Source organism: Stenella coeruleoalba (genome assembly GCF_951394435.1).
Source record: "Stenella coeruleoalba genome assembly, chromosome: 19".
NCBI lineage: Eukaryota > Metazoa > Chordata > Mammalia > Artiodactyla > Delphinidae > Stenella > Stenella coeruleoalba.
In genome coordinates, this window is record NC_137165.1 from 33,762,339 (window position 1) to 33,788,737 (window position 26,399).

Here is a 26,399-nt window from a genome sequence, read left to right on the forward strand (position 1 = left end):
TTATACCTCCCGAATTTTGAACCATGTGAATGTTTTAACTGATTCAAAAAATGATCACTATTTTTTTTAAAAGCCTTCTGTAAGCCTCTTTACTCTTCTGTAAAAATGCAGGAAAAGATAATAATAACACCAACTAGGTAGAGTTACTATGATAAGAAATTAGATATTCCATGTAAAGTGATTCCCACAATTGCTGGCCCACTTTACAAATCATTTACAACATCTTTAATTTCCCATTTTCCCCTTAGCCCTTGGGCCTAGTATGGGGTTCCACACACAGCGGTCTCTTAGCAATTGCTTGCAAAATAAATGGATGAGACCTTAGAGAAAATATCGCCAGGTTTCACACCAGCTAGCATGCTGAAAAGTATTATATTTCAGGGATTCAACCATCTTCATACTTACAGGGATGCTCCAGACCTGCATTCCATCACTGTAGCCAATCATAATCAGCAAAGGTGGCTCATTCCCTGTGCTATGTATTTCATGAAATTCCAGATTTCTTGATGTATCTACATTAGAATTAAGTAACAAAGGAGCAAATTAAAAAGACAACCCTCAGAATGGGAGAAAATATTAGCAAATGCAACAACAGACAAAGGATTAATCTCCAAAATATACAAACAGCTCATGGATCTCAATATCAAAAAAACAAAAAATCCAATTAAAAAATGAGCAGAAGACCTAAATAGACATTTCACCAAGGAAGACATAGAGATGGCCAAGAGGCACATGAAAAGATGCTCAACATCACTAATTATTAGAGAAATGCAAATCAAAACTAAATGAGGTATCACCTAGTGCCGGTCAGAATGGCTATTATCAAAAAATCTAGAAACAATAAATGCTGGAAAGGGTGTGGTGAAAAGGGAACTCTCCTGCACTGCTGGTGGGAATGTAAACTGATACAACCACTATGGAAAACAGTATGGAGGTTCCTTAAAAAACTAAAAATTGAACTACCATATGACCCAGCAATCCCACTATTGGGCATATACCCTGAGAAAACCATAATTCAAAAAGAGACATGTACCACAATGTTCACTGCAGCACTATTTACAATAGCCGGGACGTGGAACCAACCTAAATGTCCATCGACAGATGAATGGATACAGAAGATGTGGCACATATATACAATGGAATATTACTCAGCCATAAAAAGAAACAAAACTGAGTTATTTGTAGTGAGCTGGATGGACCCAGAGTCTGTCATACAGAGTGAAGTAAGTCAGAGACAGAAAAACAAATACCGTATGCTAACACATATATATGGAATCTTAAAAAAAAAATGGTACTGATGAACCTAGTTGCAGGGCAGAATAAAGATGCAGACATAGAGAATGGACTTGAGGACATGGGGTGGGAGGGTTAATCTGAGGCAAAGTAGGACTAGCACTGACATATATACACTACCAAATGTAAAATAGTTAGCTAGTGGGAAACAGCAGCATAGCACAGGGAGATCAGCTCGGTGCTTTGCGATGACCTAGAGGGGTGGGATAGAGAGGGTGGGAGGGAGGTTCAAGAGGGAGGGGATATGGGGACAGATGTATGCATACGGCTGATTCACTTTGGTGTACAACAGAAACTAACACAGTATCGTGAAGCAATTATACTCCAATAAAGATCTATTAAAAAAAAAAGACAATGCCAATCAACAAAAACAAGTACACTTCTTTAATGTTACTGGCGGTAACAACTGTTTAAATTGTTTTTCAATAAGTTCTGAAGTATTTGGAAGACATTTAAAGGAAAGCAAACAGGAAGCTGAAATCACAAAACTAGTATTTTTTTTTAACAGTACCTATAATTATCAGCACAAGTAAGGTTTTAAAACTCAAACTCTCTCAGTAGAGTACAAGTACCAAGTACCACCCCACTACACACAAAAAGTAGACTACAGAACCTAACACAGTGACAGCAGTACCCAGTAGGAAACTAGTGCCAGGTAAAAGCACAGAAGGAGAAGTGCCCAGCGGAAGCACACAACATAAACTGTGTGGGTTCACAAGTTGCATCTGGACACTCTGAGAAATAACAGGCAGAGGACAGGGAAGAGCAAGATGCGGAGAGGGTTTTGCAAGCAGCTAGAGGTCTTGTATAAGTAGGTAGACACAAGAGTCTGTGAAATTTAGTACTGTTAATGTTCCTCAGTTTCCTCACCTGTAAAATGAAGGTAATCATACTCATATCTCAAAGGATTGTTGTAAGAGTTAAATGGGATAATACAAAAAGCATTTAGAATAGTATCAGGCATAGGAAGCCCTATGTTGATGTTATTACTGTTGTTACAAAATCATGCTGCAGTAAAAAAAAATAAATAAAAATCAAACTCTCACTTGATATCTAGGAAATACTAATATCAGGAATAAAACCACCTGTAAATGATAAATGAAAATAAAATATTTTACCAAAGTTAACTAAATATAAATATGACATATAACCATCTAGAATTTCTAATATATGCAAATTTAGCAATAGAAGAAAAATTATATTCCTTTACATATAAGAATTAAATCCTGCTATATCTGAACACACTGGGCATATAGTTCACTATAAAAGAATTGTGCGGTTTTTGTTTTTTTAATTTATTTTTGGCTGCGTTGGGTCTTCCTTGCTGCACGTGGGCTTTCTCTAGTTGCGGTGAGTGGGCCTATTCTTCATTGAGGTGCGCAGGCTTCTCATTGCAGTGGCTTCTCTTGTTGCAGAGCATGGGCTCTAGGCACACGGGCTCAGTAATTGTGGCTTGCAGACTCTAGAGCACAGGCTCAGTAGTTGTGGCACACGGGCTTAGTTGCCCCACGGCATGTGGGATCTTCCCAGACCAGGGATCGAACCCGTGTCCCCTGCATTGGCAGGCAGATTCTCAATCACTGAGCCACCAGGAAAGTCCGGATTATGTTTCCTATATTTAAGAATAGCAAGGAGGCAATTTGGTGGCGCTCTGTTAGGTTCTGTAGTCTACTCTTTGTGTGTAGTGGGGTGGTACTTGGTACTTGTACTCTACTGAGAGAGTTTGATCTTTAAAACCTTACTTGTGCTGATAATTATAAGTACTGTTAAAAAAAATACTAGTTTTGTGATTTCAGCTTCCTGTTTGCTTTCCTTTAAATGTCTTCCAAATACTTCAGAACTTCTTATTGAAAAACAATTTTTAAAATTTCAAATAAATCAATACCAGGGAATTTTAGATGTAAATGACAAAGGTAAAGTTAATAAAATACTAGAGGAACACCGTAGAAACGTATTTTCATGATCACGGTACAGGGAACAACTTTACAACTGAACACAAAAAAACTCTTAGCATAAAAGATAGGCAAATTCTACATTAAATTTATTACATTAAAATGAAGAACTTCTGTTACTCATGAGCCACCCTTACCAGAAGAGTGAAAAGCCAAGCCACAGCATGGGAGAAGAGACAACTATAACCACACAAGGATTCATCTAATACATATAACAAACATCAGTATGAAAAAGATAAGTCAGTAGAAAAATAGGCAGGAGACATGGAAAAACACTTCAAAAATAGGATAGTCAAATCATTAGTGAACATGAAAAGTGGCTCAACCTCATCTGTAATCAAGGAAGTGCTAATTAAAACCACAATGACAAAACCAAGTGGTGGCAGGATATGGAGTGAAGAGGCTGCTTATTTATTGCTAGTAACTGTAAATCAGTACAATCACCTTGGAAAACAGTTTGACAATATATACTCAAGTTGAAGATACCATGCCCTTGACCAAGTAGTTCCACTCTAGGTATATACTCATTAGAAGCCTCAGCACATATACATCAAGAGATAAGAATACTCACAGCAGCATTACTATAAAGACCCAAAAGCTGGAATCTATCCAAATGTCCATCAAGAGGAGAATGGACAAGCACAGTGGTACACGGATACAATGGAAGACTATTCAGCACAGAAAAAAATGACCCACTACCATATACTGTAACATGGATGAACCTCACAGACATAACATGCAAAAAGCGTAATATGCTAGACACAAAAGCCTATATACCGAACAATTCTATTTACATGAAATTCAAAATCACTAGGGAATTAGGTAGCAACATTCCATTTCTTACCCTAGGTGATGTCTACACAGGTGTTGGATTTGTAAAAATTCATTCATTGATCCATATTTTTGTGTTATTTACCATGATATATTTGCATAATAAGTTTTTTAAAAAATCATAAAGCAGTAATATCCCTCCCCCTTTACTTGACTTCATTTCCTCTCCTTCTAGAAGCTAAATTCCTCATCTATTTATAACTGTCATCTGTTTTTCATCTCTCATTCACCCCGAATCCATTTCAGAATGTGTTTCTGCCCCTAACACTCCTCCCAAGTGACTTTTGCTACGGTCACCAATAACCTCCAAGTTGTTGAATCCAATATATGTTTTTCAAGCACATCTTGTTAAGATTATTCAGCAGCTATAACCGATGCTCACCATTTTCTCTGCTGGCTCATCCTTTTCTAACTACTCTTTAAATATTGGAGTTACTCAAAGCAAATTCCTAAACTCTGTTTTCTTCTCACAGTATACGCTCCCCAAGTGATCTCATTCCAACCATTGCTTCAGTCAGTATCTGCTAGTGACTTCCTCAGTGTGGGTTTTTGCATGTCTCAGTAGAAGATCAAATTCCACTCAAAGATCAGGATTTCCTCCCCAAACCTGATCTTCCAGAGCTCCCTATTTTGGTGAATAGCATGTTTATCTATGCAGATAGCAAGATCAGGAACCGCCTTCTTCCTTCCCTCTAGCAATAAATCTATGACCAAGCTCCTAAACAGCTCTCTTACATCACCACCACCCCTGTCTACAACATCTACTGCAAAAGCCTGAGTGGCTTCCTGCCTCCACCACTGCCTACCAAACTCCATATTTCAGTCAGAGTGCTCTTTTTAAAATACAAATAACGGGGAATTCCCTGGTGGCCCAGTGGTTAGGACTCTGTGCTCTCACTGCCAAGGGCCTGGGGTTCGATCCCTGGTCGGGGAACTAAAATCCCCAAACAAACAAACAGAAAAACAAAAAAAGGGACTTCCCTGGTGGCGCAGTGGTTAAGAATCCGCCTGCCAATGCAGGGGACATGGGTTCAAGCCCTTGTCTGGGAAGATCCCACATGCCGTGGAGCAACTAAGCCCGTGCATCACAACTACTGAGCCTGAGCTCTACAGCCCGCGAGCCACAACTACTGAGCCCGCATGCCACAACTGCTGAAGCCTGTGTGCCTAGAGCCCGCGCTCCGCAACAAGAGAAGCCAGCGCAATGAGAAGCCAGCGCACCGCAACAAAGAATAGCCCCCGTTCGTGGGAACTAGAGAAAGACTGTGCGCAGCAACGAAGACCCAACGCAGCCAAAACTTAATTAATTAATTAAAAATAAATAAATAAATAACCTGCTTTGGCTACTTCTTATACCTTTTTCAGTACAGTGCCTTAAGAAAAACAATCTTAGGTATAAATCAGGCTGCCTGAAAGCAAAAACAGAACAATGACCATGATACAAAGGGCCTTAATCTCACTTTCTAATAAACTCCAAAAGTAGTAGTCTCTACCTAACACCAAACCAAAGTTAGTACATTGATTAGGAATGCAGATACCTAGAAGGATCCAGGACTGGAGAATCTCAATAAGCCAGGCTCCTTAGAAGTATCCCCTGTAAAAGTTGTTACCTACTCCACCCCCAAGCACAACAAGCCCATAATCAAATGGGCTGCAGCCTGGAGGTAAGGGGCCAACTGGCACCACTTTATAATTTCAAGCAGAAAAGCAGAGCTCTCAGGCCTGCTGGAATAAACAGAAAGCCATCACCAGAGCAGAGTTCAATTCGAACACTGCAAGTTTTAAATTAATAGCAACAGAGTTTCATTAATATGATAAAATAACTTAAATCTACAGACAGGTAGAAGACTTCTAAATTGTTTTGCCAGAAAAACTCCCAGTCTAGCAAAGAGAAGCCTAAATACCTAATACAATCTCTGGGTACCCATAACTGCTCTACAAAGAAGCAGCCTGCTAAGCTAATATGGCTGCAATCAGAAGAATCCCCTCCACTGTCTCCCTTAGGATATCATGAAAGACAAAGGCAATGAACAAGGAATTGCATCCCAGCTGCAGCAGGCACAACCAGGGAAGGGCAGACTGGCTGATCAAGAATCTCTAATGCAATGGAAAAGTTAGTCCTTGTTAGCTTTATTCAAGGAGATGTTGGACTTGCAGCCAATGAACCCTACTTTTTCTTTCCCACAGCCAAATTTTCTTTCAATTATAAATATCTCCAAAGGTCTGCCACACAAACACCTAAATAAAACATTCCTGAAGAAAGAACACAAATAAGAGACAAATTCAAGAAATGTTCTAAGAGGGACTTCCCTGGAGGTCCAATGGTTAAGACTCGATGCTCCCAACGCAGGGGGCACAGGTTCGATCCCTGGTCGGGGAACCAAGATCCCACATGCCACATCGCATGACCAAAAAAAAAAGGAAATGTTATGAGAGATTGGGGCAGTTAAGGAGGATCAAATATCTTGGTAATATTTACTATTGCCTTAAAACAAACACAACCATACACATACATGTGCACACATGCACACATACCCCCTAGGGCTAGAGATAATAAAAAGTATATCCTTGAAAAACCAGGACAAAATTTCATACACTATCAATATGATATAGAAAGGAGAGACCAAAGGACAAGTGAATGTGCTAAAGTATTTAACAGGAAGATGTATAAACTTAAAAGTTTAATAAGTCAACGGGGATATGGGATACTAAATTAAGGACAACCATTATAAGTTCAACAGAACACAAAGTACCAAATAAGCAGTTTCCATCTACATTTCCAGATGCAGATGCATTTTACTTCAATAAAGCAAATGCTTTATAGAGCATTATTACACCAGCAATTCTTATTTGTTGTTTAAAAACAAAACAAAACAAAAAAAACCTTGCCTAAAGATTATTTTGATGACATTTTTTTAAAGATAACTTTGTGGTTGTTTTTTTTTTTTTTGGCCACGCTGCATGGCTTATGGGATTTTAGTTCCCTAACCAGGAATTGAACCCAGGCCCTCAGCAGTGAGAGTGTGAAGTCCTAACCACTGGACTGCCAGGAAATTCCCCAATTTTGTGATTTTTAAATTATTTTTAGCATTTTGCATACGCTGTACAAGTTTTTGCTATTATCTGGCTAATATTTTCAAGACCATGACCACATTTTCTTTGTTATTAAATCAAGAAAGTCCTCTAATACATTCTAACATCCACAAAGCAAATATACTTCCAGGAGGGAAAAGAGTATGAATTATGAGGAAACGGTGATAGAAAACAAAAGATGACCGACACTTAAATAGTTATTAATAAAGAAGGAAAAGGAAGAAAGAAAAGAAGAATATACTAGTAAACAAGGAAATTCGACAGTCATAAACAGAAAGGAAATTTTAAATAGAATAAGCTTTCAAAGAGCAATAGTGTAGGAAAAGTTTATATATCATAAATAATCACCTATACAAATGAATGTGTTATTCTCCACAGAGGGCACAAGTTGTCATTTAAACAAACCAGCTGACAGAGAATCCAAAATTCAAAAGAAACTATTTGCAGAAGTGACACAGCCTCCCGCATCCTGGACCGTAGCTTTTAAAGGAAAATATGGTATTTTAAAAGTCTCAGAGGAGACTAAGACTCAAGAGTATGGTATCCATCAAGGTCCAAGTGAAAACAACTCAGTGTATTCATAATTGGGAATTTAATACAGACAACTCGTTACACAGATTACAGAATTGCTAAGAAGCCAAAAAAGGAACTGTGAGGCAACCTACTGGATTAGCAATGGCAGGAAGCCACTACCACCCCTACACTAGGGAGACCGGGAGGAGGGCAGGGCGCTAGAGTCACCTGGCAGAAACTGGAACCCCAGTGGAGCTGCCGAGGTGAAGTGAAAACCACAGAGGAAATGCAGCTGCTGACAGAGAGGGAGAGGGAATAATACTCTTCCCTTTCTCCCATCCTCCCTTTCAATTACCCGCCAGTGCCTCCCAAACCCTGCCAGAGGAAAACAGACATGGCAGCCTGGGAAACAGACAAGAAGCAGCCCCCTTGCAAGAGGGAGCAGGAAGGAGCAATGAAATGGAAGGTATCTGAGAACAAACAGGCCTTGAACTGGCACACATTCTGCTCAGAAAAATAATTTTAAAGTCTAAAAAGTTCAACACTAATGATTATTTTGCAGTTATAAATCCTATACAAGTAACCAAACTGGAATTACAAAAACTTCTTTTCTAAGAAATTGTTATCTCACTTGGACTTGAAGTTTAAGGCTAGGCACTACATGTTACAGTGACTGTAAGACTTGTACAATACAATATTAGTTCTAATCAAGTTTCTGTAGTTGAATATGTTACTTTTTAAATTAAAAATAAATTTATTTTGAAAACTTAAAAAGTCACTTAAAGAAAAAGTAATCTGACGAAAAGTAAGCGTTCTTTTTTTGGAATCAGGTAAACCTCAAACAAACATTTAATTCATATGCCCCCCAAAAGTTAAAACCATACCATTTAAATCTGCATTTTCAAATCTGACCCAGACTATTTTCTCCTTTTCTTCTGTTAGAGGTGTTCCACTGTAAGCCTGCATAGTAAACAGAAACACTTGAATGAAAATGTTTTACAGTTCAAACATTAACCGATGTTCAAAACAAAAAGTAACTTAAATAAGGCCAACACTATCCCCCTCCAACCTCACCAATCCTACATCTTGAGAACTAGCACATTTTGTAATATTTTTATTTTTAAAGAAACTTACCCAGGAGTCTGATAAGCTTGGTCAGAAAAGGGTTTTTAGCCTAAGAATTACAGAAACCTAAAATACAATAATCATAGTCTACTAGGAAGCATCACTCTAATTCAAAGGTACTCAAAAAACTAATCTCCTATACTGGTCAACAAATAAAACTGAAGAAATACACCAAACTACCACAGGTATCAATTTAGTTCCCAGGTGTTTATGATCAGGCAATTACACTCTACCTAGAATTGTCAAGAGCATTACTTTCTGCTAACCACCAGTTCCAGGTGGAGGGCATGGCCAGGGTTGGGGGTAGAAAAAAACGTATTACTTTTCAGTCTCTTATCTGGCCTCTGGACCCAAACTATTAGCTTTCTTGCAAGCCTGCAAGGGTCACAAAGATAAGCATGAACTGCTGTGAAGTCACAGGAAAAGTATCAACGGTACCCATCAATATTCAAAGGGAGTCATCTCTCCTCAAATCAAGTGTTTTTATTTAAAATTGTCTAGATCTTCTAGACTGTATACACTTGCAAGCACGTAGAACGTCAACAAACAGCTGCAACGTTTTCAGTTATAAAGTGGTCTTCAGTTCACAGAACAATTATTTAATATAAGCTGGATCAAAAGCATTCAAAAACCACTATTCCATATATAATCTGTGTTATACACAACTTGCTTTAAATTTCCATGCAGTTTTACAGCCCTTTTCCTCTACCGCACAAGGTTAACGGCCATTGAAAATATTACTAAAAGACAGGGTTACTCTAATAGTAGGTTTACTATGCAAAAAGAAAAAAAAAGTTATCTTACACATCCTTATGATTTCAATTGTTTAAGAAAACAAGTTGTGTATAGGGCAGTTAATTCCTTTGGAGAAAAGGAAAACCTGCACTAGAACCAACTAATTCATCTACTTTATCTTCAACCATCTCATCCTCAACTTCTTCCTCTTCTCCCTTGGTCTTGCTCTCTTCATTCTTGAAAATTCTCCTTTTTAATATAAACTTCTTCTTTGGGAATAATTTTAGATTACTAAACAGTACAGAATTCTCATATACTCCTCAGCCAGTTTCCCCTACTGTTAACAATCTAACCTAACCAAATCTTACCCTACCATGGTACATTTGCCAAAGCTATGAGACTAACGCCAGTGCATTACCACTAATTAAAGCCCCAGACTTTATTTGGATTTCAGCAGTTTTTCCACTCATGTCCTTTCTCTGCTACAGGACCCAGTCCAGGATACCACATTCATTTAGGACCACCTCTTTTTTCCTATGTCAGGCTCTCCCTTAATCTGGTAAAGCTATAACATATACAATATCTTCTTCCATTTAGCAGATTTATTACAAGGCTGCTAATCACCTGCATTACTCGACATTCTCCCAATTCCTCTGCAACATTTGCACGGTGCTCTCCTTTGATTTCTGGCCGATATGCAGCACGAAACAAGGTTAAAAGAGGCCTTTCAGTGAATTGAGATTCTTAAACTTTTTTCTTTCCCCTTCAGGGGGAAACAAAACTTTCATAATGAGGCCTGCATACTTTTGCTATGTCTTCAAGTTTTCCTCTCTCCTTAGCAGACACAGTGCTCTTTACTAAGCATTTTTTTAAAAGTTCTGTGAAGTTGACTGAAGAGGGTTGCTTCTTGTGCGCCTTCCTGCAGACTGGCATCAAGAAGGCATATGACAGCATGTCATTTTGCCTCTCAGCTTTCTATGATATCCTTTGCTCATGTTTAGGTATTTTACTGTCAGTGAAGCACAGACTCACCCAGTGCCCATCCAGGTTTATTTGCTATCTTACTGGAGGGCAGTGCGCTGCCACACAAAAGTTTGTTATTTCTCCCCCCAGCACTGATTTTTAGCCCTCCTTCTCCAACCAAAATCCAACTGCTCTAGCTCTCTTATTTATGGTTGAAAACTTTCACCCCATTACTGAGTACAGGATTTATTTCTCCTTTTATTTCTTATCCGGTTTCTAACGCATATACACGTTCATAAGCACAAAGTTATTGTTCAATTTTAAAAAACACAGCAACAATCACTATAGATATGTTGTGTTTTATTTTTTCACTGGAGAGAAAGTAACTTCCATTGTGTGCTATTTGTCAAAAGTATAATTTTTAATCACAGCAAATTATTCTATAGGGGCAACATATCACAATTTGCTTGACTGCTACTGACATTTGGGCAGGCTACAATTTTTCACACTGAAACATGTCAAAATTTCTCACTGAAATGAAAAGTTCTGAGCTTTAATTTTTTTATTTGCTGAATTTTTTTAAAATAAATTTTCAGAAGTACAACTATTATATCAAACGGCACAGTTAGGGCTTCTACCAGCTGTCAATGACATCTGCATCAATGACACAGTAGGAACTCACTCTATTTATGACAGCTGAAGAAGCTGATACCAGTCTAACAACACATTTTCTCCCTTTTAGGCATATCTGGAGACCCAGAGAATAATTTCTAAGCTCCATGAATTTGATAATTCCCAGAACAGGGCAGGAGTTGGAACATAACATCAGCAAAAATATATCATTTTCCAAATGTATCACCACAAATTGCCAATGGGGGATTACAGATTAAATGTGGAAAAAAGGAGACCATGGGTCACCAAATCTGGCCACGACCTGTGTTCATAAATAAAGTTTTATTTTAACACAGCCACACCCTTTCTTTTACATAAAAAGCAGTGCTGCGTAGTTATAACAAACATTGTATGAGGGACTTCCCTGGTGGCGCCGTGGTTAAGAATCTGCCTGCCAATGCAGGGGACACAGGTTCAAGCCCTGGTCCAGGAAGATTCCACATGCCACGGAACAACTAAGCCCGTGAGCCACAACTACTGAGCCTAAACTCCGGAGCCCACGAGCCACAACTACTGAGCCCGCGTGCCACAACTTACTGAAGCCTGCGTGCCTAGAGCCCATGCTCCACAACAAGAGAAGCCACTGCAATAAGAAGCCCGCGCACTGCAACAAAGAGTAGCCCCTGCTTGCTGCAAATAAAGCCCGCGCACAGCAACAAAGACCCCACGCAGCCAAAAATACAAATTAAAAAGCAAGGCTTCCTTGGTGGCGCAGTGGTTGAGAATCCGCCTGCCACTGCAGGGGACACGGGTTCGTGACCCGGTCCGGGAAGATCCCACATGCTGCGAAGCGGCTAGGCCCGTGAGCCATGGCCGCTCAGCCTGCGCATCCGGAGCCTGTGCTCCGCAACGGTAGAGGCCACAACAGTGAGAGGCCTGCATACCGAAAAAAAAAAAAAAATTAAAAAGCAAAAAATAACATTGTATGAATTGCAAAGCTTCTCTGGCCCTTTACAGAGTCTGCCTGATGGCTACACTAGACCATGAAGCCTTAAGGACAGGCACTGAGTATTCCCCAACTTAAGACAGCACCTGACCAGTAGTGCCTGAATTTTTGCTTTCTTTCCACAGTCACTAGAATGACTTACCTAACATAAATTTCTTAAATGAATATTCTAATTCTTAGATCCGGGACTACAACTTTACTTCTGAAGTGACTTAACTCTGATCCCAGTCTTCACAGTCAACTGCATAGATTATCCCCTTTCTAATGTATAATCCTCATAAAAACTAAGTTAACCTTCTACCTTCTGGCATTTTTACCCTATCAGTTTTAGCAGCCCCCTATTTTCAATCTATTGCTCAACCCAGTATTCTTGTTTCTCTAGCAAACTCTCCAACTATTCCCTCAAAGCCTCTGACCGCAGCCTCTCTCCTCCAGCCAACAAAAACTGCTTGCTACGCAGGGTTTCCACTAGCACAAAAGGTGCCTTTGTAAAAATCTGATAAAGGGGCACTCTATAGCAGGCAAATTACCAATATTTTTAAATGCCCCTTCCTTGGAACTAGCCTCACGTCAGGGCTCAGGGCTTAAGAGAAAGGTGCAGTTTGTAGAAGACCAAGTTGGATTTCGGCCCCTGATTGTTCTCTAAGTCTGTACTGTACAGAGTACAAGATTCCCCACAGCCACATATGGATATGCCTACCATATCCAGTTGGGCAGTTTCCTTTACCATCAGATTCCCAACCTTGCCATTCATTTCAACTAACGCTACTTCCAATGTCCTTCGGAACTTGACTCTTTCACGCTTTCTTTGCTATGCATTCCCTTAGCAATTACATATTCAGTCTGTACTATCATGTGCAACACTTAGTGATATGTTGCTATTACCTCTGACTGCTTCAAGCCATTTGACTTCCCTTCTTAACCAAGTTCCTCAAGAAAAGAAAGCATTTATTTTTCCTTACATGCCCCACAGACCTTGTCATCGTGGCCTATTTTCATTAAAGTTGACCGAACATAATAAAGGAATACCAAACATGCCTTGATACTTTCCCTTATTTGATGAATACAATTTATTAATACAACTGAAATCTGGATTTTAGACTTTTCTAGGTAGGACCTTCTCATAAAGCTGGGACACTGTATCTATGAATGTTCTTTTTTTTCTTTTTTTTTTTTTTTTGCGGTACGCGGGCTTCTCACTGTTGTGGCCTCTCCCGTTGCGGAGCACAAGCTCCGGATGCGCAGGATCAGCGGCCATGGCTCACGGGCCTAGCCGCTCGGCGGCATGTGGGATCTTCCCAGACCGGGACACGAACCCGTGTCCCCTGCACCGGCAGGCGGACTCTCAACCGCTGCGCCACCAGGGAAGCCCTGAATGTTCTTTTTGAACAGTGCAATTACAGATACCACAGCAGTCTGAACACTGACATCATCACAGGAGAAAACACAGAAACCTTTTCCTTCAGTAGTTCCACTAAACAGTGTTTCCCAAAGATACTGTTTCACAAGAATCACCTGAGATTCTTCCTAGAGACACAAGTTATTGGATGCCACCTTAATTCCCCTGAGTCAAACTCACTGGGAGATGGGCCTGGAAATTATTATTTTTAACAAGTGTGCCAAGCGACACCTATGTTAATTTAAGTCTGAGAGACGGTGCACTAGAGGTGATCCCAGGAGGGTTCCTCTCATTCTTTATTCTCACATTTACATAGAGGGAACAGTAAAGGGCTTACTCTCTTATAAGTTAGAGTAACAAGGCAAGCTATAATTGGCATAAAACTACTGCTCAATGGGAAAGTGATATAGATTTGACCTCAGTGTAGTATTTAGTTAATATAGTATCTAGTTAACCAGATGCAAAGCATATATTGCTTATTTCACTTCCAACAGGCAACATTTAACTAGGACAAGAGAAAGATTTTGGAAAGAGAACCCAAATAGACAGTTCCAAGCCCCATCTCTCAGCTAATATCGCACCTTGATTACTCTTAGTAAAGCAAGGGCTAAGGAATAATAATTATGCCACCGTCAGCACAAAACTAAGGCACATCTAATAATAACAGCAAGTATGGTTCTACCCTACCAACGCTTGGGATGCTAAAACATCAAAAGTCTAAAGTTGGCGATACTGGTGTCAAGTTTAGGGAACAGAATATTTCAGAGCTTCCCTGGCCAACAGTAAAGGCTACTATTTCTGAAACCACACAGACACTTACCTGGGGCACAACATCCTGCAGAAAAGTCACGACACTTTCCATGTAGGACTGCTCCCTGAAAAAGGGTGAAATGGATAAAATTTATCGTGACAGCTTAATATGAAACATGGAAAAGCTCTTTCTACAAGCCTTAATAAAGTTATTCATAATACTAAAAAAAAGAAGAAACAACTCTCATCGTCTGATAATTCTGCTAACCTGCTTTCTTAATTTCTTTATATATGTTATTAAATGCAAATGAGATTTTAAAATTTTTTAACTTTATCTTTTCTTTTCTGTTTTTTTTTTTTTTTTTTTGGCCGCACCATGGGGCTCGTGGGATCTTAGTTCCCCAGCCAGGGACTGGACTGCCAAGGAATTCCCAAACATTATCTCTTCTTAAAAGTCATGCTCCATTTTTTTTTTAGGGACTTCCCTGGTGGCACAGTGGTTAAGAATCCGCCTGCCAATGCAGGGGACACGGGTTTGAGCCCTGGTCTGGGAAGATCCCACATGCCGCGGAGCAACTAAGCCTGTGCGCCAAAACTACTGAGTCTGCGCTCTACAGCCCACGAGCCACAACTACTGAAGCCTGCACGCCTAGAGCCCGTGCTCCAAAACCAGAGAAGCCACTGCAATGAGAAGCACGTGCACCGCAACGAAGAGTATTCTCCACTCGCTGCAACTAGAGAAAAGCCCGCGCACAGCAATGAAGACCCAACGCAGCCAAAAATAAATTTAAATTTTTAAAAGTAAAATAAAAATAAATAAAAAGTCATGCTCTATTTTTTTAAATTGAAGTACAGTTGATTTCCATTATTGTGTTATTTTCAGGTGTACAGCAAAGTAATTCAGTTATACATTTTTTCGATTCTTTTCCATTATAGGTTATTACCAGATATTAAATATAGTTCCCTGTGCTATACAGTAAGTTCATGTTGTTTATGTATTTTATATATAGCAGTGTGTATCTGTTAATACCATACTCCTAATTTATCCCTCTCTCTCTCTCTCCTCTTTGGTAACCGTAAGTTTGTTTTCCATGTCTGTGACTCTGTTTCTGTTTTGAAATATAAAAGTTCATTTGTATTATTCTTTAGATTCCACGTATAAGTGATATCATATGACATTTGTCTTTCTCTGCCTGGCTTACTTCACTCAGTATGATAATCTCTAGGTCCATCCATGTTGCTGCAAATAGCAATAATTGATTCTTTTTTATGGCCGCACGCTCTCTTATTTTGATACAGATAGAACTTTTAACTCATATTTGAAAGAGTGCTGACAGAAGACTTGGCTAAAGCAAGACCGTCCTCTTGAGTCAGAGCAGAAGAATGCCCTAGTTAGAGCAAGAAAAACTGTTGCTGATGACTCAGTATTTAGTGACCTTCTCTTTAAACTGGTTAAGAACCTAGTCCCTTACCTGTATCTAGCAAAATGAATCTATATTTTGCTGCAGATGCAGGCATTAGAAGGAGTTATTAAACAGTCCTCACAGAACTTTTGGTGTGGATAAGGTATGGGAAAATATCAAAATGCATAAAGGTGAAGAACTATTAAGGACACTAAGATATTTTAAATGGGAAATATATGGAGATCAGCAAATGGAGGAAAAAAAATTTTCTTCAAAATATATACCAAATCAAATTCATTTCAGAGAAATGTGAAAAATTACATTTGAAGAAAATAATGTGAGTTACCCTAAATCCTATTTTTTAAAAAGGCAATATGCCTTAGATACCTACAAAAACTGAGTAGGCCTTAAAAAAAATTTTTGATTAGGCCTACCTCTCCAACCTCACTTTTCTCCCACTCTTGTAACTTACTCTGCTTCAGTCACATGCAACTTCAATTCTTAGACTACACCAAGCTCTTCTTTGAATCAAGACCTTTACACCAGCTTTTTTTCTGCATGGATCCCTTCGCAAATTCTTCCCTGCCTTTTAGATCTCCAGCCTAAGTGTTACCTCCTCAGAGAGGCCTTCCCTGACGGCCTTAAATCATACTCCCTAATGCTGTTCTCTAACATAGGACACTGGGCACTGATCAGAGCCTGTAATTACTTACTGTGTCCTCCACTAGAATGCAAACTCTATTACAGAAAGGAATCCATCTCTCATATTTACCTTATATCTCCAGAATCTATAAGCCAGTACTTAGCCACAGAGTAGATGCTCAAGCATTATTGTTAAAAGAATACTGAATAAAGAACTTCAAAAAACACTAAAATTATGTATTGCATAACAAAAAGCAATATATGTGGAATACCATATGGTGAGGCAGCATAGAATAGCGCATAAGCACACAGACTCTGAAGACAAACTGCCTGGGTTTGATCCAGGTTTCCCTTCTTGGATGTTACCAAGGAAAACTTTTCTCTCTCTGCTTTGGTTTCCTCATCTGTAAAATGAAGATTACAACAGTACCTAACTCATAGCTAATAATATGCTTAGCCAGTTGCCATGGTCCACAGTTAGCAAAGAAATATATAGCCCTGGGAAATGCAGGAGGGAAAAAAAAGCAAGTATAATAGTGAAATATCATACTATACATATATTTTTTGTTAGTCTGAGAAGGCAATTTTATGTAACATGCTAAACTGCTCAAGGGAAATAATTCAAAATGCTACAATTCCCTTATTAACACTTTGAAAGACAGAAAGCAAACTTTATCTCCTTAGCCAGGTATTCAAGGGTCTTAATTGTCCACCCCAACCTCCTTTAAATAGGTCAACTTCCCTAGATTCCATTTATGAAAATAGCTTGCCTTTCCCACCTCTGCTTACTCCATTGCCTTTGCCGAAAATGTGCCCTTGATTCTAACTGCCCAAATTGTATTCAGCCGTTAAATTACACGATAAATGTCAGCTTTTTCAAAATTTATTTATTTATTTTTGGCTTCATTGGGTCTTTGTTGCTGTGTGCAGGCTTTCTCTAGTTGCGGTGAGCGGGGGCTACTCTTCGCTGTGGTGCGTGGGCTTCTCGTTGTGGTGGCTTCTCTTGTTGCGGAGCACGGGCTCTAGGCACGCAGACTTCAATATATGTGGCTCACAGGCTCTGGAGCGCAGGCTCAGTAGCTGTGGCGAACGGGCTTAGTTGCTCCACAGCATGTGGGACCTTCCCGGACCAGGGTTCGAACCCATGTCCCCTGCGTTGGCAGGCGGATTCTTAACCACTGCGCCACCAGGGAATTCCAAATGTTAGCTTCTTAATGAAACCTTTTCAGATCTAAAATACTCCCACTAAAATATTCCCTCCAATCAAAATTTTAAAAAAATAATAAGGAATTCCCTGGTGGCGCAGTGGTTAAGAATCCGCCTGCCAATGCAGGGGACATGGGTTTGAGCACTGGTCCAGAAAAATCCCACATGCCATGGAGCAACTAAGCCCGTGAACCACAACTACCGAGCCCACGTGCCACAACTACTGAAGCCCGCGTGCCTAGAGCCCATGCTCCGCAACAGAGAAGCCACACAATGAGAAGCCCGCGCACCACAACGAAGAGTAGCTCCCGCTCACCACAACTAGAGAAAGCCTGCACATAGCAAAGATGACCCAACGCAGCCATAAATAAATAAAATTTTTAAATAAATAAATAATTAAAAAACACAAAATATTCCCTCTAAATTCCCATGCTGTTTTGCTGGCAACTTTTTTATTCATTAGAGTGCTTGCAAGTATACACAGCTTAAAACTACATTAGGGACTTCCCTGGCGGTCCAGTGGTTAAGAATCCGCCTTCCAATGCAGGAGACGCCAGTTCGATCCCTGGTCAGGGAACTGAGATCCCACATGCCGTGGGACAACTAAGCCCGTGTGCACTCTAGAGCCCACAAGCCACAACTAGAGAGAAGCCCCCACACCACAACAAAGATCCCATGTGCCGCAATTAAGACCCGACACAGCCAAAGAAAAAAAGAAAAAAAAACTACATTAGATTATAAGCTACTGCAAAGTATAGCCATGCTTTGTCAAAAAAATGCTTAAAATATAGAAATGTACTCTTTATGACATTCACTTTGAAACTTTCTGACTGAGACCTAGAGTGATACATCACAATCCAGAAAACATATACATACATATGAATGCATATTATCTATGTGCGTGTCAGAACACAATACTAACTCCCAACTATATTTTCTACTATATTCTATTTCATTTTTTGAATAATGGTCTTGATCCACTAAACTGATTTAATGACACTAATTGTTAAACCTGAGGTTTGAAAAAGCAGTACTCAAGGACAAAATACAGTGCTTTTCAAGTACTCTATAAATGTGCTAAATACATCAAACTGACCCTCCAATTACTGCTTTTATTTGGCCTTGGCAACGATGTTTATCATCCTGTAAAGCCAAAATTAAACAGATTTTACAAAAGTAAGTACTGCTTAGAAAGGAAACCTAAATGTTAGTTACTATTCTGAGTAATCTTTCCTTTACCTATCAGGCTTATCTGAAATTTGCTTACGTGACAGCCTGAGGGCGAACCACGACTCCACCAGTACAACGACTGGGTCTTCTGGGGGAATCTGTAGCCATTGCTTCATTCACAAAACCTGTTTCCAGAACAAAAAGACAGAAAATAATGGATCATTATTGTTGGGGGTCGGGAGAAAGATACATGGTTGCTCACTAGAGATCCCTTGTCACAAATACCTAAATGTTAGGTCCTAAAATGTAGGAAAATTTCCCAGCAATTCCTATTACACCTAAAAGAGGGGAGTGCAGAAGAGGAAGAAGTAGATAAAAGATTTTTCAAACTACTATGAGGTTTTCTTATTTGGACCAAGGCTCAGAACCACAAAACTAGTTAAGACCCTTGCAGGACCCTCTGACCTACTGCTTTTTTATTGTTTTTGTTTGTTTATTTTTGGCTGTGTTGGGTCTTCGTTGCTGCACTCGGGCTTTCTCTAGTTGTGGCGAGCAGGGGCTACTCTTCACTACGGTGCACAGGCCTCTCATTGCGGTGGCTTCTCTTCTCCATGTCGCAGAGCACGGGCTCTAGGTGCGTGGGCTTCAGTAGTTGTGGCACACGGGCTCAGTAGTTGTGGCTTGAGGGATCTAGAACATAGGCTCAGTAGTTGTGCAGCACGGGCTTAGTTGCTCCGCGGCATGTGGGATCTTCCCGGACCAGGGCTCGAACCTGTGTCCCCTGCATTGGCAGGTGGATTCTTAACCACTGCACCACCAAGGAAGTCCCTGATCTACTATTAACATAAACTAGGAAGGGATGGAAAGTCTAGCACAGGATCACTTTATAAAAACAAATATGCTAACTTTGCGAGCCAAAATTAAAGAATTTACTGAAATCTTATATTGAGATAATAAAAATATACATGGTATAATATTTTAAGACCAAATGGAACAGTGACGTACTACCTTCCAACTAAGAGTGTTGGGAAAATAGGAGTAAAATGGCCTACGTATCCTGATGGATGTTAACTAGTCTTATTGTGGTGATATTTTGCAGTGTATACAAATATCGAATCATTATGTTGTACACCTGAAACTCATGTAATTTATATGTCAAATATATATATATATTTTAAAAAGACTGCAGTCACAATTTAACAAGACTATCAAAATCATATTTGTAACCTCATTGGTAATCATATTTGTAACCTCTGCTATTGTAACCTAATCACCAGAGTCTAAATAAGTAATAAAAACATATATGACATTAGAAGCCCTTCCAGTCTCATCACTGAATCCTGATCCTTGAATGTCTAATAAGCATCTGAATCACTGGGGAGGTTTTCAAAGCATGGACTGTATGTGGTTAAGGTTAAAAGAGACAGCAATATTAAAGATCTCTTACACGGCTCAGGAAAGCCCACAGCCTGGAACTAATCTTGAAAGCCCTTAAAAGCATCTCCTCTAAGCAGGGAGCATTCTATCACCTTATTTGAAAACTCGCAAACTGATGAGTCCCATCTGCTACAACCAAAACACCCTGTGCCCCAACTAGCCCAGGTACCCCTTCCTCAGTGGGTATCTTCACCTCCAGCCCCTGAGCCCTCTCATTTCCATTCCACCCTTTATTTCTCGAAACACAGGCTCCCAAGAACTGTCTTTAAGGGCCCTGTCTCCTGAGGACGACCCTCGCCAGCCCCTCAGGCCCCACTCTCCTGAAAGACATCAGCACGGCGTTACCCATTTCACCTCCAACGCTGAGCCACCGCTGTCCCCGGCCGCCCTCTGGCCCCTTGCCCTTCCTCCCCTCCCCCTCCGATTTCCACAGCTCTACCTCGTCGAATTCCTACCAGCCAAGCCCTCTCCCCTCACGCTGCTCGTCCCACGTCCTCGCCAACCCTCCTCAAAGCCGCAGCACCGCCAGCCCTCTCACCGGCCGCGCCGCCGGTAAACGCTGCTCTCCAGCTCAAGACTCACTGTTTGGAGTCTCCCCTCGTGATTGACGGTTACCACTTCCTACCACGCCTCAGCGGAACTACCTTTCTAGCCAATCCCAGAAGCAAACTGGCCGCAGCTGGGCACCGCCCTTAGAGGTCAGCTTCGCCAACCAGCAAGTAGCAAAGAGGCGGACCCGCCTCCTGAAGTGATCCAATCCGCTGGGGCTCGAGGGAAAACACAACAGTATGTGAGTTCGGGTGAAGCCGGGGTGTAAGGTTCGGTTGCGAACGCAGGCAGGTAGGGAGGAGTTACAAACATGTCTGTTTTCCTTTGGACACAGCACCTTCGTGGCCTTGTCAAAAAGCATCATGCCGCAGAAGCCTGTGCACGTCACTTGGGTGTCTCAGGCTGGGAGTCGTACCTCACGGGGACCGGTCTGTTTACATCGAATTCTCGCGACAGCTGGTTCGAAGCTCAACGCACGTGGACATGGCAGCTGCCAATCACTTTTAGCTGGCCAGTCAACCATCCGGAACGCGCCTTCTGCCCCGCCCTTTTCAATGTGTTTACCTTCCGGGAGCTTAGGCTGGCTGACGCTGATGGGCTGCCCTGCAGCCAGGGTGGTGATCTGAATGACCGGTACGGCTTGTATTGTTTTCAATTTGACATGGGTTTGTGGACCACACCTGACTCCTTCCTAACTGTTTACACTTCCCGTAAGGAACATATTGAGATCGCCCTGGTGTCATTCCGTCGGTTACATTTCTTATATAATAATATTTATTGTTCTATCGAAGGAACGCTCAACATAGACTTAAGCACTTCATAAGTACTATCAAATTTAATACTCTTGACAATCCCATGAAAATATGGCTTATTAATAGGCATGGGGTTTGTAACAAAGTGGCTGATACAGCAGTAAAAACTTTTAAAAGGTTTTAGCACTGTGAAGGAGGGAAAAGTTTAGTAGAGAAAATACCTCACCAGAAATATGCAGTTAATCAGGTGCTGGACAGACGGATGATGATATAGATATAGATATAGCCAAGAAACCACCCATTTGCTTGTGATGCTCAATTAGTGCCAATAAAAAGGACACCCAAAGTAATATTTATCAGGCTAATGTTTGGACATTCATGTTCTTTCACTACACAAATTCCCAGTACTGTCGTCCTTTTAAGATTTGCTTCCTACATTAAACCCAGTAATGAAAGACTCTTTCCAGTATTTTGAATTCCCTTTGTTCTTATTGCTTTCACTGGCTTACTTCCTTGTTGTCTTTGAAATGTTTTTTGGTTATTTCTCTAATACATGTCTCATTTTCTCCCACTAGAAAGTTAAACTCCTCCTAGACATTAATAGACTAAGGCTTTCATGTTGTTGAATCCCCCTTTATACCTAACTACCCTGAACACAACAGATATTTCAAAATTCAGACTTACTTGAATTAAATAATTATTACTCTCATGTTGTCCCTGACCCAGAGCAGGAATAAAGAGAAAATCCAGAGGAGACCAATAGGTAATACTCACAAGCGGGATAACCAGCATTTGTATAAGGTTTTTCAGTTTAAATAGCTGTTTTACATGCAGTGTTAAATTCCATAACTCTTTCACTATTCCTCTACAAAGTTGTGGAAGAAACAAGGAAACAAAAATCATAAACACAAATTCAATCATTCAATAAATATTTGAATGCCTACTAAGTGTCAGGCATGTTCCAGGCTCTGGAGATACAGCAATAAACAAATCAACCAATATACTTGTCCTCAGCCAGAGAACTTGCATTCTGGTGGGAAGACAGAAATAAACACACAAACAGAGAAATTCAAGGAGTGTAAAATGGTATGGGAAAAAAATAAGCCAAATAAACAGAGGTCAGAGCTGGCTTATTTTAGGTAATGTGGTCAGGGAAGGCCTCTCAGGAGATGGCACTTGAGCTAAGACTTCAATGAAGTAGTAAGAAAGCTGCCCTGACGGAAAAGCAGTCAGGGTAAAAGAAACAACAGGTACAAAGGCCTTAAGAAAGGAATGAATTTTGAAGAAGAATGAGAAAAACATTGTTGTTAAAGTGAATTAAATAGAAAATGATAGCAAACTAGTTAGGAGAGGTAAGCAGTGGCCAAATGGAGTATAGTGTATAGAATTATAAGGAGTTTTAGTTTTATTCTAGGGTGGGACTCTATTGGAGGACTTTCAGCTAGGAAGTGTCATGATCATATATTTCTAAAAGATCGTTCTATCTACTAAACAGAGAATAAACTGTCATTAGGGAGGGGACAAGAGTGGAAACGGTCAAGTAGGGAGGCTATTTCACTAGACCAGATGGGAGAGCTGTCTAGAACTGGGCCTAGAAGTGAAGCAGCAGAGGTGAAAAGTAATCACTTTCAGAATATTTTGGAAGACAGAACTAAAAGAACTTGATAATGGGTTGGATGTGGGATAGAAGGAAATGAGAGAATCAGGGACGATGCCTGTGCTTTGGGCTTGAACAACTGAGTGATGATGTTTACAGATAGGATGAACCCTGTTGAAGTTATACATTTTTTAGTGGGGATGAATTTCTGTGCCCTGATTTCATCCTTTGTAAATTGTAAAAAAAAAAAAATTATTAGCCTGATAGGATTTTTTTTATTAATGTGATGTTTTGATAGGAGGTTGTGTTTTATTTTATGTTTATTTATTTATTTGGCCACGTCATGGCATGCAGGATCTTAGTTCCAGACCAGCCATCGAACCTGTGCCCCCTGCAGTGGAAGCACAGAGACCCAACAACTGGACCCACCAGGGAATTCCCAGGATTTTAAAAAATTAATTTATTTACTTATTTATGGCTGCATTGTGTCTCTGTTGCTGTGCAAGGGCTTTCTCTAGTTGTGGTGAGTGGGGGCTGCTCTTCGTTGCGGTGCACAGGCTTCTCGTTGCTGTGGCTTCTCTTGTTGCAGAGCACGGGCTCTAGGCGCGTGGGCTTCAGTAGTTGCGGCATGTGGGCTCAGTAGTTGTGGCTCACGGGCTCTAGAGCACAGGCTCAGGAGCTGCGTCACACAGGTTTAGTTGCTCCACAGCATGTGGGATCTTTCCGGACCAGGGCTCGAACCCATGTCCCCTGCATTGGCAGGCGGACTCTTAACCACTGCACCACCAGGGAAGTCCCAGCAGGATTTTTTTTTTTTAAGTTTTAAAATTTTGCAAAGTTTAATGTTGGTACTGTTTCTTTCCATATCAGTTGGTACAATTTACATCATATTTTATACTATGTAATCTTTGCAAAGACATCATATACACAAAGATACAAATTCGATAACTGAAAAATATGGAATGTTTCATGAATTTGCATGTAATCCTGTGCAAGGGCCATGCTAATCTTCTCTGTGTCATTCCAATTTTAGTATATGTGCTGCCAAAGTGAGCACAAGCCTCACAATTCCACAAGTGGGATTCTTATGAGGTGTAAATAAATTTAAACTTCTCAGAACCAGTTAGAAATTTATACAAATTAACTCACTGTAATTACTAACTTGCCAGTCTTACCAGGTTGAGAAGTTCCGAACATTAGGACCTGCTTTCCTTTCTTATCGAAGTTTTCCTGCCAGAACACCATATGTCATTACTTGCCTTGAGTTGGAAAACAGTTTGCATTCACATCTGTAAATGTATTCATCCTCTTAACTTATGTAAGGTTTTTGCACACAATTCTCAATTCTTGAAGAGATAACAACAGATTTTGGTTTTCTACTGTCATGTGAGAATATTAGGCCCCAGCAGTGTGCCATTGTGAGGAAGTAAAAGTGCTGCAGTAAACCGAAAAACAAAACAAAACAAACCCAGCTATACTCCGTTTTTTCTCCACAAAGATGGTGTTCGATTCTCTCATCAGCCTTCAAATAGAGAGAAAATAGAATTTGTGGTGATCATGTTTTGAATGGACGTGAATTGTGGGTGCTTTGTCCATATTGCCAGCTGATGAGTCACTTCAGATTATTGGGACGCGGGGAAACGTTTCACAATCTGTTCTTGGGATTGAGCAATCCCAGCTAGGAAACTCATTTTCAGTATATAAGAAAGTAAACTTCAAGCTAGAGTCCTTTTTCTTCCAGTTGCTATAATGGCCCATTGTAATAAATCACTGATTACTAAAACTGCCTCTCCGGTGGCCATGCAAATCAAAAACAAAAGTTCCCAGTTCCCAGAGATTTGTCAGAGAACTATCCAAATGTCAAGGTCAGTTTATACTTTCTCCCCTCTTTTTGTTTGGTAGGATTAGGATTCTTTTTTCAGCCTCAAACAAGCCATTGCCTCACTTGTTTTGGCCACCAAAAACACTTGGACAAGAATCACATGATTTAAGCAGTGGTGAAATAATCTGATTTCACATAGAGCTATGGTGAGCATTAATATTTTAATTGTCAGTCAAGCATAAGGAAAAACAAAGAGGGAATTCCCTGGTGGTCCAGTGGTTAGGACTCTACACTTTCACTGCTGAGGGCAGGGGTTCAATCACTGGTGGGGGAACTAAGATCCTGCAGGCCGCGCCAAAAAAAAAAAGAAAAAAGAAAAAAGGAAAACAGGTAAAAAAATCATCATCAAGTGTAAGTTCGTCAGTTGTTCAATGGTATCACTCTGGTTGGGGATGTTGTAGCAAGGGTGACTGTACGTGTGTTAAGGCAGGCCGTATATGGGAAATCTGTACCTTCTGCTCTAATTTTGCTGTGAACCTGAAACTGCTCTAGAAAATGTCTATTAAAAAATTACATTTCTCTAAAGTCCTCTAATTGTGAGGTAAAAATACATTAATTACTCACTCCATGGACATTCTCTCGTGCATTCATCAGGCTGAAACTTTTGAACACTACCATTTGTGGTAATCGCCTAAAAATTATAATTCTAAACTTCAGAATTGCAAAACCAACATAATCCAAGGTTATATAACCTCACATCTCTTTAATTACAACGCCTGCCATTTGTCTGCCCTGCATATTACTAGATAACTGTGGTTTCTGAAACACCATTTCCCACATTTCTATTTGAAATTCTAAGTATTTGTTTACTATCTTGGGTCCCTTCACCCCAACCCACAGATCTCTTTAGCCCACTCTGCTCATTCTCAGGCCCAGCAAACTTTCTGAAAATACAGTGATAATTTTTTTTTGCTTTGTTATTCTCTTGAAACTAGTATTTATAAAGTGGCCATGTAATTTGTCATCCTGCCTAGGAAACCTTCATGGAATGAGGCTCTATTAATAATTAAACCAAAAAAATAAGGTAAAGTAGGACTGTCCCCTGCAAACCATGAAGTATGGTTACCCTTTATCTTTGACACATTAGTACTACTTTGTAACTGTTTTGTACGTGATTATATATTTCTGCATGATTATAAGTCTATTGTCTATTTAGCTAAAATGTAAACTCTTTGACAGAAGTGATTATTTGTTACATTTCTATTCTCCATAAGACTCTGCTCACTAACAGGAAAAATTTCATGTCAGAACCCCAGTAATTTATCCTACAATTTGGAGCTGGTATTTATAATTAAAGATACCAGAAAGTAAAACTATTAACAAAGACCAAAAATTAGTTTCATCAACTGTTTTAATGATGGCCATGGCATAATTTATCTTCCCCTCATATACGTAAACCTGGATAAAGATTGCTTTAAATCAGTGAAAACTGAATATGTAGTAACAGTTTTGAGAAGCTAAAATTTTAATATTAGGAAACATTTATAAA

The 26,399-nt window shown here is 40.0% G+C and overlaps 1 protein-coding gene across 11 annotated transcripts in view; it reads right to left on the reverse strand.

The window, feature by feature from the left end:
* BCAS3 (BCAS3 microtubule associated cell migration factor) overlaps positions 1-21,260 on the reverse strand; it is a 574,874-nt gene extending 553,614 nt beyond the window's left edge. For 7 of the 11 annotated variants that reach the window (XM_079905176.1, XM_079905177.1, XM_079905178.1 and 4 more), the window contains exons 1-5: positions 20,586-20,713; positions 18,791-18,878; positions 14,343-14,397; positions 8,567-8,642; positions 406-512 (exon numbers count right to left, since the gene is read on the reverse strand). In XM_079905176.1, the coding sequence (XP_079761302.1) occupies positions 406-512; positions 8,567-8,642; positions 14,343-14,397; positions 18,791-18,861 (309 nt within the window). In that variant the 5' untranslated portion in view covers positions 18,862-18,878; positions 20,586-20,713. Of the gene's footprint in view, positions 1-405; positions 513-8,566; positions 8,643-14,342; positions 14,398-18,790; positions 18,879-20,569; positions 20,714-20,774; positions 20,849-21,016 lie in introns of those variants that run through there. The other 4 variants (XM_079905183.1, XM_079905184.1, XM_079905182.1 and 1 more) reach the window with 4 other exon arrangements.
* Between the last annotated feature and the right edge of the window lie 5,139 nt (positions 21,261-26,399).